At 37.9% G+C, this 12,241-nt stretch overlaps 1 protein-coding gene across 5 annotated transcripts in view; it reads left to right on the top strand.

Annotated features, from left to right (window-relative positions):
* Positions 1-12,241, top strand: part of RGS7 (regulator of G protein signaling 7) — a 521,801-nt gene that overhangs the window by 340,261 nt on the left and 169,299 nt on the right. For all 5 annotated transcript variants that reach the window (XM_074385390.1, XM_074385392.1, XM_039464304.2 and 2 more), the window contains exon 4: positions 9,645-9,695. In XM_074385390.1, the coding sequence (XP_074241491.1) occupies positions 9,645-9,695 (51 nt within the window). The remainder of the gene's footprint in view (positions 1-9,644; positions 9,696-12,241) is intronic.

The following is a 12,241-nucleotide window of genomic DNA, read 5'->3' as shown; positions in this document are numbered from 1 at the left end:
GGATTTACTAAAATAAATGAAAATATAAGTCTATAATAAGGTCTGTGCAAGAACGTTCATAGCATTTTTTTTACAATAGCCATAAACTGGAAAAAATTAAAGATCCATATACAAATTGTAGTATATTCATCCAGTGGAAGTGACTCGGCAACTAGAAGAAACAGTAATACAGGTATCGATATGGACGACTACCAAAGGCGGTGTGTTGAGCAAAAGAAGTCAGACACTAGCAGGTGCATACTGTGAGATTTCATTTAGTAAAGGCAAAACTAAAACACAGTGATAGAAATCAGAATTTTAGTTTTTTTCTGTCAGGGCATAGGGTAACCTTGATGTGAACAGATCAGGAGGGTGTTTAAGTTATTACCACAAAGGAAATGTTTTGTATCTTAGTTGAGGTGGTGTATACATGACTCGGAACTTTGCAGGTTGTTTTTCATGTATGTATGTATGTATGTACGTACGTACGTATGTATGTATGTATGCAGAGGACCGAAACAATCCAGAGGGTCACCTCCATTACCTTTTATCCCCATTGTCGTCTTAGCTGCTTCGCTGTTTCTGCTGCCTGTGTTTAAAGCTTCTTAGGCTTCGAAGGGACAAAAATGCCTGCTTAGTGTCTAAAGAGATATTTTTATGATTTCTGGAATTTACACAACAAAGATTAAAAATCTAGCTAAATTCCCATGATCTGGATGAAATATCTGCTCAGGGAAGCGCCAAGGAGCTGTACCCCAGAGCTCTAACTTGTTTTCATTGTACCTTGCCAGAAGGTAGGGAGATATCGTTTTACTTGTCCTATTCCTGGAACACACTAGTAGTAATTGCAGTGCATATCGGGCTTCCATCCCGTTGATTTGCAAATTTAGGTTATATTAACAAAACCCCACATTTTCTGTGACTCTGCACTTAGAGCAAGGGGCGTAGAATTCTAAAGAGCAGAACATGGAAAGAAAATGCAATCAGCTAGATAATTAGCTTTTTGCCATGACATCTGCAAATGCATTTAAATGACTGCTAAACAACGTTTTTAAAGTCTTGCAGGCAAATGCTTTAAATGTATCTCAGATTTACTGAAAGGAAACATATCTGTTTTGATTATTTTGTTTCCATTGACCTTTGAGATTTCATGGGTGTTATTAGCTATGGAATATTAGAAGAAGAGCTTTTTATCATAAGTTTGATCCCATTTCAAACTGTGATTATGATAAATGAGGCCAGGCACAGTGGCTCATGCCTGCAATCCCAGCACTTTGGGAGGTTGAGGCAGACAGATCACGAGGTCAGGAGATCAAGACCATCCTGGCTAACACAGTGAAACCCCACCTCTACTAAAAATACAACAAAAATAGCTGGGCATGGTGGCATGCACCTGTAGTCCCAGCTACTCAGGAGTCTGAAGCCAGAGAGTAGCTTGAACCCAGGAGGTAGAGGTTGCAGTGAGCCAAGATCATGCCACTGCATTCCAGTCTGGGTCACAGAGCGAGACTCCATCTCAAAAAATAAAAATGTATAATAAATAAATAAAATAGATAATGAGAAATTCACTGGAGTGTCATAACATAATAGATGGAGACACCGCTAGAGCTGACTTTTTCAGCACTTTGAGTCCTTTCTGTATAGAGTATATGTCTATAAACAGTGAGTCATACCTTCAGTAAACATTTAACGATGGTCTGTGTTGAGGCACTTTGAAGAGAATAGTGGAAACATGAGATGATGTCATTTCTTCCCTCAAGGGACTGACAGATCAGTTAATTTGCTTTGCTCCACCATCTTTCTTTCTTGTTCCTGAAACTGCAGATCCTCAGCCAAACTTCTACAGAAATGCGATAGCTGTTTATTACATGCTATTTGATGATGATTAACATTTACTGTGCCTACTTCAAGGAACCAAGAATAATGTTGGAAAAATGAATTTTAGTGAATAGAAGGTCTTCTATTTAATGAGAGGTTTTAAGAATCGTTAGCTGAGCATGGTTGCTCACAACATGTAATCCCAGTGCTTTGGGAGACTGAAGCAGGAGGATCACTTGAGGCCAGGATTTCAAGATGAGTCCAGGCAATATAGTGAAACCCTATCGCTCTAAAAATTTTTTTTAAAATGCCAGGCATGGTGGCTTGCACCTGTAATCCCAGCTTCTTGGAGGTTGGGGCAGGTGGCATTGCTTGAGCCTAGGAAGTTGAACCTGGGTGAGCTGAAGTGAGACCCTGTCAAAAAAGAAGGAGAAGGAGAAGAGTTACAACATCAGAAACATGGAGGATGATTTATGGTGTTCACTAAATAAACAATATTTGTATTGTCAGCACTGTGTCTTTATGGTTCTGAGCCTTCAGCAAAGGTATCTGGGCAGTGCAAAGAGCCTATCCATTTCCCTGAAAGAGGAACACTGCAAAGATCAGCGTCTTTGCCTCAGGATTAATTTGTGCACCTTCTATGGTGATTAAAAGCTAAAGTTTTCACTAATATCTTTAGCTGAATTTTGCTTACAAAGTCCTCATATCTTATATTTACAAATATTTTGCATTTTTTTTCATGGAAGCTTAATATTTTTGCGAACCTCTAATTCAGATTCAGTTTGTGAATAGCTGTGGGCAACACCTGTAGCTGAAGATGGGGGCTAATCTGTGGGGGCGGGGGCGTGGACTGTAGTGGGAGTAAGACAGGCTTAGAACAGGCCTGGTTCAGTCCTTTCCACTCCGCAGGGTCAACGTAAGGAAGTACGTTTGCCATTCAGGTCCATGGCATGGGTGAGAACATATTGTTGAAGTTTAAGATCAATTTAACATGGTGTTTAATAATACTGATGTTGAAATTACATTCCAGTAGAATATCCTTTACATGAGGGATACCATTCTTTTTAAACTCTCTCAAGATAGAATAAGGGAAGGGGAGTCTTGCTATTTACTCATCCATTCTTTTGACATTTACTGATCATCTTTTACATGTCAGGCACTGGTCTGGGTGTTTGGGATCCAAAGATGAATAATGCATACTCTTGGCCGTCAAGGAAATTATAGTGCCAAGGGGAAGACAGAGAAAAATAAAGACAGGATGATAAGACCATTGATAAGTAAAAAGAATGATAAAGATATTAATAGAACATAAATAAGAAACACTTTACCTAGTAAGATAGGGTGGAGTGGGCAGAACAGGCCGTCTGGAGTAGGTAATGTTTGAATTGAATTTTGTAGACTCAGTTGAGATTCACCACAGAAAAAAGAGAAAGATGGAATAGCATTAGCAAAGTCACGGAAGGAAGAAACAGTATCGCAGGTAGAAAACTATGAGCGATGTGATGAGGAAGAATTCTGCTTGTTTGTTTTTGCTTGTTTTCATTTTAAGTAATATGCTGCTAGGACTAGATGGTAATAAAACCTCTACGCCTTCTGCTAAGTAGAGGGAGCACAAAGCTCTGTAACTCTAAAAGTGATATATGCCTATAAGAATTCAAAATCAGAGTACGGTCACTGACCAGGGCTAAATGTTCCATAGGCTGTAGTCAAAGTGGAATTTCAAAAAACTCCACAAGTTACCTTGAGGGCTCCAAAATCAAGACAAATAGAACACTGTCATATTCTACATATACATCATATGTAAAAAAAAATTAGCAGACCCAGCCATTTATATTTATTTACTATAAAGCTGGGAAATTGCTGTAAAGGTGGCATTCCTACTAGACTTCTGGCTGTAATGCCCCGTGTTAAATTTGAACCATGCTTCTCAAGATGACTCTGTAAGAGCACGTTTCACTAAATAAACAAGATACTGGTTTTTTTGCCTCCTTCTCTCTCTACCTATCTCTTCAAGGAGTTGAGGTCTTACTCTTACAGATGCAGCATAGGTGGTGAGTTTCGGCATGAATTTAACAATTTTAAAATCCATAATGTTTCAGACTAAAACCATAAATATGTTGGGGTGGTCACACAATAAAAAACTACTATAGCATCTGCTAGGTGACACTAACAGTTGCTCAAGTCCAATTAAATTGACTCCTTCAGAGCTGAACGGAGAATACACTTGTGGCAGAAATACTCATAAGTAGGCTAAGGAAGAAAGTTTTCTATTCTCTGAATTAAACATACTTTTAAATTAGGCTTCTTTGTATTCCTTTCTGCTCAGAAAAAAAAAAAAAAGCAAGAAAAAAGGAAAGAAAGCAAAACAGAATAGAATATTTTTTTAAAAATGTAGTCTCTAAGAGCATTTTTAAAGTCATTTTTCACAATAAAAAAAATATATATATATAGTCCTGGAATGAATGTTTGGCTGTCTTCAAAAGAATGGAAAATTTCCAGTGGCTGCTCACATATGTTCCTCAAATAGATGCTCAACTCTGAAAAATGAGCAGGGTGCCTGGGGATTGTACGGAAGATTTGTGGATCTGGGATTCAACATTGGTCAAGGATCATTACATATATATGTGAAAAGCTGAGTTCCCCTTTTCTTTTTCAAAGGGAAAATTATGCCTCAAGATAACTTAGCCTATGAGGATGATGAACACAACACCAGGACACTGTCAACTGACTTCTGGAGAATGATCTCCTTTCCTTTAGACCTTCACAGCTGTTTTAGTATAACTTCCCTTAGAATCTGGATGAATCTGCCTTCCCAAATGCGTTAAATCAATGGCAGCTGTAAAAGGAACAGCTATAAAAGAACGCAAGTTCAAGTCAATACTTGGTTATTTTTTAAATGCATGCATATTGAAAGTGACATTGAGTATGAATGTTCTCATAACTTTTGGGACTTTATTTTCAAGTTTAGTAATCAGATTTATTCTTAAATTGAATTTGAACTGATTTAATTCAAGCGGCTGGAATTATTTTGCCAATATTAACGTAATTAATTTGCAAAATCTCTGAGGTGGGTTGACGGCAGCTCTAATCAGCTTCCAGGAGAGGTTGAAATAGAATCTTGGTTCACACTGAAGTTTCATTCAATTCAGGCAGCTATGAAACCATTTATTATGTATGCAAATAATTCACATATATGTTTTTCCAATTTTATGTAGAAAAGAATTATGCAGAAAACCAATTTTATTTTATTTATTTATTTATTTATTTTTAATATGCAGAAAAATTCTTATTTTTTTCTTTTCTTTTTAATTTTACTTTAAATTCTGGGGTACATGTGCAGATCTTGCAGGACTGTGACATAGGTATACACATGCCATGGTGGTTTGCTGCCTCCATCCCCCCATCACCTGCATTAGGTATTTCTCCTGTTATACCTCCCCAATCTCCCCACCCCCTGCTATCTCTCCCCTAACCCCCACCCCCAACAGACCCCAGTATGTGATGTTCCTCTCCCTGTGTCCATGTGTTCTCAATGTTCAATACCCACTTATGAGTGAGAACATGCACTGTCTGGTTTTCTGTTCTTGTGTCAGTTTGCTGTGAATGATCATTTCCAGATTCATCCATGTCCCTACAAAGTACATGAATTCATCCTTTTTATGGCTGCATAGTATTCCATGGTGTATATGTGCCACATTTTCTTTATCCAGTCTATTTTTAATGGGCATTTGAGTTGGTTCCAAGTCTTTGCTATTGTAAACAGTGCCACAATGAACATACATGTGCATGTGTCTTTACAATAAAACGATTTATAATCCTTTGGGTATTTACCCAGTAAGGTGATTGCTGGATCAAATAGTATTTCTACTGCTAGGTCCTTGAGGAATCGCCACACTGTCTTCCACAATGGTTGAACTAATTTGCACTCCCACCAACAGTGTAAAAGTGTTCCTATTTCTCCACATCCTCTCCAGCATCTGTTGGCTCCAGGTTTTTTAATGATCGTCATTCTAACTGGTGTGAGATGGTATCTCAATGTGGTTTTGATTTGCATTTCTCTAATGAGCAGTGATGATAAGCATTTTTTCATATGTTTGTTGGCCACATAAATGTCTTCTTTTCAAAAGTGTCTGTTCATATCCTTTGTCCACTTTTTGATGGGGTTGTTTTTTTCTTGTATATTTGTTTTAGTTCTTTGTAGATTCTGGGTATTAACCCTTTGTCAGATGGGTAGCTTGCAAAAATTTTTTCCCATTCTGTTGGTTGCCAGTTCACTCTAATGATAGTTTCTTTTGCTGTGCAGAAGCTCTTAAGTTTAATTAGATCCCATTTGTCTATTTTGGCTTTTGTTGCCATTGCTTTTGGTGTTTTAGTCATGAAGTCCTTGCCTATGCCTATGTCCTGAATGGTACTGCCTAGGATTTCTTCTAGGGTTTTTATGGTGTTAGGTCTTATGTTTAAATCTTTAATCCATCTGGAGTTAATTTTAGTGTAAGGTGTCAGGAAGGGGTCCAGTTTCAGCTTTTTGCACATGGCTAGCCAGTTTTTCCAACACTATTTATTAAACAGAAAAAGGGAATCCTTTCCCCATTGCTCGTTTTTGTCTGGCTTGCCAAAATCAGATTGTTGTAGATGTGTGGCATTACTTCCAAGGCCTCTGTTCTGTTCCATTGGTCTATATCTCTGTTTTGGTACCAGTACCATGCAGTTTTGATTACTGTAGCCTTGTAGTATAGTTTGAAGTCAGGTAGCATGATGCCTCCAGCTTTGTTCTTTTTGCTTAGGATTGTCTTGGCTATTTGGGCTCTTTTTTGTTTACACATGAAGTTTAAGGTGATTTTTTCCAGTTTGGTGAACAAGGTCAATGGGGTTTGATGGGGATAGCATTGAATCTATAAATTACTTTGGGCAGTATGGCCATTTTCATGATACTGATTCTTCCTAACTATGAACATGGAAAGTTTTTCCATCTGTTTGAGTCCTCTTTTATTTCCTTGAGCAGTGTTTTGTAGTTACCTTGAAGAGGTCCTTCATGTCCTTTGTTAGTTAAATTCCTAAGTCTTCTATTCTCTTTGTAGCAACTGTGAATGGGAGTTCACTCATAATTTGGCTCTCTGTTTCTCTGTTATTGGTGTATAGGAATGCTTGTGATTTTGGCATATTGATATTGTATCCTGAGACTTTGCTGAAGTTGCTTATCATCTTAAGGAGATTTTTGGGCTGAGACAATAGGGTCTTCTAAATATACAATCATGTCATCTTGCTCTGTAGAGTCGGCTCTGTGGGCGGCTCTATGCCAGGTTGGGTGGGAACCGGGTCTGTGGGCAGGACTCCCGGGAGTGCGGGGAGCAGCACTAATTTTAAATAGAAGTGAATGTCTCCAGCAAAGCAGTCAGTAAATCGCCTATTTCTGCTCTTATCTTTACCATTCTATTCATCCATGCTTCTAGGCTAGAAACCTTGACTTATTTTTTAATCTCTCCACTTGTAACCCTTAAACCTACTTAGTCGTAAAGTCTAACAAGTCTGTAATTTTTAAGGAGTTCATTTGTACACTGAACTAAGACCTTTTCCTTTCAATCTTGGGTTGCAACTAGCAGACATGCTGACTGCTTTGCCTTCTTTGTGACTAAGGCATTTCACATATATTACCAGTCATATTCCCTAAACTTACTTTGGTAATGTCATTCTTCCGCTCAAAAATATTGCATGTCTCTTTCTCTGCTTTCCTTATGGAAAAAAAAATTAATCTTTAGCCTAGAATTCAAGACCTGCTAATATACTGTGCACTCTTTTATGACTCCAAAGTTTGCATTATTCCCAGCACTTACATATAGACAGTGTGTAGTAAATGATTTCTATTATTGTTTTTCCATCTTTTAATTTTTTTTTATTGCATTTTAGGTTTTGGGGTACATGTGATGAACATGCAAGATTGTTGCATAGGTACACACATGGCAGTGTGGTTTGCTGCCTTCCGTCCCCTCACCTGTATCTGTCATTTCTCCCATGCTATCTTTTCCCACCTCCCCACCCCCCCGCCCCTCCCCCATTTCCCCCCAATGGACCCCAGTGTGTAGTGCTCCCCTCCCTGTGTCCATGTGTTCTCATTGTTCAACACCCGCCTATGAGTGAGAATATACGGTGTTTGATTTTCTGCTCTTGTGTCAGTTTGCTGAGAATGATGGTTTCCAGGTTCATCCATGTCCCTACAAAGGACGTGAACTCGTCGTTTTTGATAGCTGCATAATATTCCATGGTGTATATGTACCACATTTTCCCTATCCAGTCTATCATCGTTGGGCATTTGGGTTGGTTCCAGGTCTTTGCTATTGTAAACAGTGCTGCAATGAACATTCGTGTGCACGTGTCCTTGGATTATAAACCATCTTTTAATTTTTATGTAGACCCCTTCAGCCACTAAATTACTCCCTTATTCACAGACAAAAGTATACTCTTCAGAGTCTAGCTCAAACATTATGTTTTCTGCAGACTCTCTCATCTCTTCTGTATGAATTAAAACATAGTCACTCATATTTTGTATTGGTCACACATTGTTAAGCACTTACTACACTCCAGATAATCAAAGATGAATATGACACCCGGCTTCAAGGTACTTACTTTGGGGCATTCATCAGATAACAGCTGGGGCATGGTGTGATTAACACTGCAATAGAAGACTACGTGGATTCTAGCAAGGCTTCATGGACAGTGTCGGACACTCAGTGGACAAGGGGAAGGGGCAAGGAAAGTTCTGGCATGTCGGTGGATCTTGAGTATCTTAAAAATAGTGGGAAGACAGGCCAGGCGCGGTGGCTCACACCTGTAATCCCAACACTTTGGGAGGCTGAGGTGGGTGGATCTCAAGGTCAGGCATTTGGGACCAGCCTGGCCAACATAGTGAACCCCCGTCTCTACTAAAAATACAAAAAAATGAGCCGGGCACGGTGGCAGGTGCCTGTAATTCCAGCCACTCTGGAGGCTGAGGCAGGAGAATAACTTGAACTCTGGAGGCAGAGGCCGCAGTGAGCCGAGATTGCACCACTGCACTACAGCCTGGGCAACAGTGCGAGACAATGTTTAAAAAAAAAAAAAAATTGTGGGAAGACATTTCAGTCAGGGAGAATACTGTATGGAGACGTAGAGGCTTGAAATACATTGGAGGGCTCAAAAACCAAAAGCAAATTCGGTTTGGCTTGAAAGGAGATACAAGAATGAGGTGGGTACAACCAGAAATGAGACAGTAACCATCTTATAAAGTACCGATTATGCCATACTAAGATTTGTACCTGAAATGTAGTAGATGCTTAATAAATACTTAGTAAACAAGTCACTTTCTACTAGTACAGTAAATTTTATTTATATTTAAATATTTTATATTTATTAATTTACTAGTTTACACATTGGTTTATTGAAAGACAGCTAAGTATTCACACTCTGTGTTTTCAGCACTCCATCTAGGGTAGATCCTTAACTTGTCATTGTAACAATTAGAAAAGGTGTTGAACAATGAGAACACATGGACACAGGGAGGGGAGCACTACACACTGGGGTCCGTTGGGGGGAAATGGGGGAGGGGCGGGGGAGTGGGGAGGTGGGAAGAGATAGCATGGGGAGAAATGACAGATACAGGTGAGGGGACCGAAGGCAGCAAACCACACTGCCAAGTGTGTACCTAAGCAACAATCTTGCATGTTCATCACATGTACCCCAAAACCTAAAATGCAATAAAAAAAAAAAAGAAAAGGTCCTTCTAATATGAACACCAAAGGTGGAGAATTGTTAAAGTTAAAATGTATAAACAAACTGTTCATATCTATTTGTGGTTTTTTTTTTTCTCTTTCTAGGTTCAGACATTGTTCAATGGTTGATAAAGAACTTAACTATAGAAGATCCAGGTAAATCAATCATTTTCCCATTGCAAGAACTTTTTTCTTTGTGGTTTTAAGAAATATGTTTCCTCAGGGATGTTTTAATATGCCATGCAAGCAAACCTCCTGAAAAATTAGAATTCAATTTGAACTGTGCTTTTAACATTTATATAAATTTTATTGTAGTCAAGACATATTTAACGAAAAGTTAGCATATTTTTACCATTTTTCACATCCTTAATTCTGCATTATATATTATTTAATTCAGGTCATTGGTGATCATTTAGATTGGATCAACTGTGTACATGTCCATAAAATAATTGTTCATATAATTTATGGCAAGTGTTTATGAATTAATGAATTTTACCTTTATCAGACACATCTCATTAACATAATTTTGCCTTAACTGCATCTTAAATGCAGTATGAAATCTATACTTTATTTGTAATCCTGATTTTTTATCATGCCTACATGATGTGTATGTGAGAGAGAGAGAGAGAGAAAGAGAGAGAGAAATGCTCTGTTTAAGTCATAAAGTTGTTCACCGTGTTGGACATAATGTCTATCCCACAACAGAAAACTAATTTCCAAAGTAAGGGAATAATTTCTATGAGTTCACACTCTGCATTGCCTGGTACAAGTTCCTACATATGCAAAGCATTTAATGACTTTTTAAAAATATCATGTAAAAACGTTCACACATGGCCAACAATTCACGTCATTGAAAGAAAATAAGATCCTGGGAGGCTGAGGCAAGAGAATCACTTGAACCCGGGAGGCAGAGGTTGCAGTGAGCCGAGATCGCACCACTGCACTCCAGCCTGGGCAACAGAGGGTCTCTATCTCAAAGAAGGTGCACATTGTTCAGGGAAGATTCTGAGAAAACAAAAAATAATAGCTGTGAAAAACTGGGATTCCAGTGACTGCAGAAAAAGTCAGTAATATGCTGACATATGTAACACACCCTTCCATCAATAGAGAGGAATTTTGCATGGCTTTCGCTCCTGCCTGTGGTGATTATCACCTTAAAATGGTTTATAATTAGCAGTACATGAAGATGCAAGGTTTTAATTTTTTCTAGTTTTAAGCTAACTTTATAAAACTATGCCATCAAAAGATGCAGCTCAGATTCTTTCCATAAAGGCCTATCTATACCCCCAGCTCATATGCTACATGACCTTTTAAAATACTCAGTGGAGCAGGTTAAATGGTACTAAAACAATTACGTAAAGGTAAAACAGCTATTGCCAGCATCATATTATCACCAGGTGAGAAGGGGAGATAATTAATAGGAAAGGAAGCTGCAGTCTTACCAAGTTCACATTTTAGCCTCACCTCCGTGGCTTGCCTGTTTTTGTGTTTTTTTTTTTTTTTAAACTATAGGACCAGACAAATAATCTCAGTGCAAAAAAATAGATGGACACAGTCCTGGCTAATCAGGAAACTACTGGATCAGAGAATGAAATAGATTTAAAAGAGTATTTTTTTGGTAAGGTCAAGTCCAAAGGTGTACTTCATTAAAATCTGAGAAACCAGAAAAATCTTCACAGATACCATAAGCTGGTAAGAAACAATCATTGTTTATAATTTACATGTGTGATCTCCTTTTAGCTATAATATATGTGGAAAACTGATTTTATTTGCTTGCTCAATACTTTCAGGAAGTTTTTAAATTCATTAGAAGGTGTTTTAAAGAGATAAAGTCAAATGTGTCCAGGAAGGAACATACATGTATCTTTAGTCATATTTATGACAGGCTGAAAAATTAGTTTCTGATTTATTTATTTGTTTGAATGAAGTAATTCACCTTAGACAAAATACAAGGCTCTGTACTGGTTTTAAGAAGAGTTAAGAAGCATTAATGATTGTTCTGAATATACAACAGATTGTACACATGGAAAATGAATCAATCTGGTGGCTATTCTGATCCCAATTTGATGTGGTTAACAATGTAGCTGATATTATGAAAATTACATTACTGGCTGCATATATGAAATGAATTATACCTTTTGAAACTGCTCACGAAGGGAGACCAAGTAGTTATAATGCTACATCTAGTTTTAACTCTTATCAACAACTCCCTGAAGATGCTTAAAAATAAGAAAGACACCCATGCCTAGTTTCTGTCCTATGTGCTCTCTGGTAGCCAAGTGGTCATTTGAGGATCTCTAGGGATCGTTTGATGTTCTAGAAGTCAGTAATTTGCTGAAAGAGGGTTTTGTGGCAAGATGGAAGAAGAGACGAATTCTGGGTATGGGAGCAGGTTCTGATGGCCCATTTAGAGACAAGAGGAGAAGACTCAATGATCTTTAGGACCGTACTTAAGACCAGTGAGTCTATATTATTTGCACACTTAGTGTTCAGTATTTTATCAATGAGCACGTAATAACTTTCATTTCTGTTACAGCATTTCAGGGCACCTTTGGCTGAATATTTTACCAGAGATTTTGGTACCATTAGACATTCAGTCATATTCTGTTATTATTTTAGAATACAGATGGATTTGAACTTTTAGTGAAAATTTAGGATTTTTTAAAATTTACATATATGTATAATCCATATAAAATTAGTCT

This window comes from Saimiri boliviensis, chromosome 14 (genome assembly GCF_048565385.1).
Source record: "Saimiri boliviensis isolate mSaiBol1 chromosome 14, mSaiBol1.pri, whole genome shotgun sequence".
Lineage (NCBI taxonomy): Eukaryota > Metazoa > Chordata > Mammalia > Primates > Cebidae > Saimiri > Saimiri boliviensis.
This window is presented reverse-complemented; position numbering and strand designations above follow the sequence as displayed.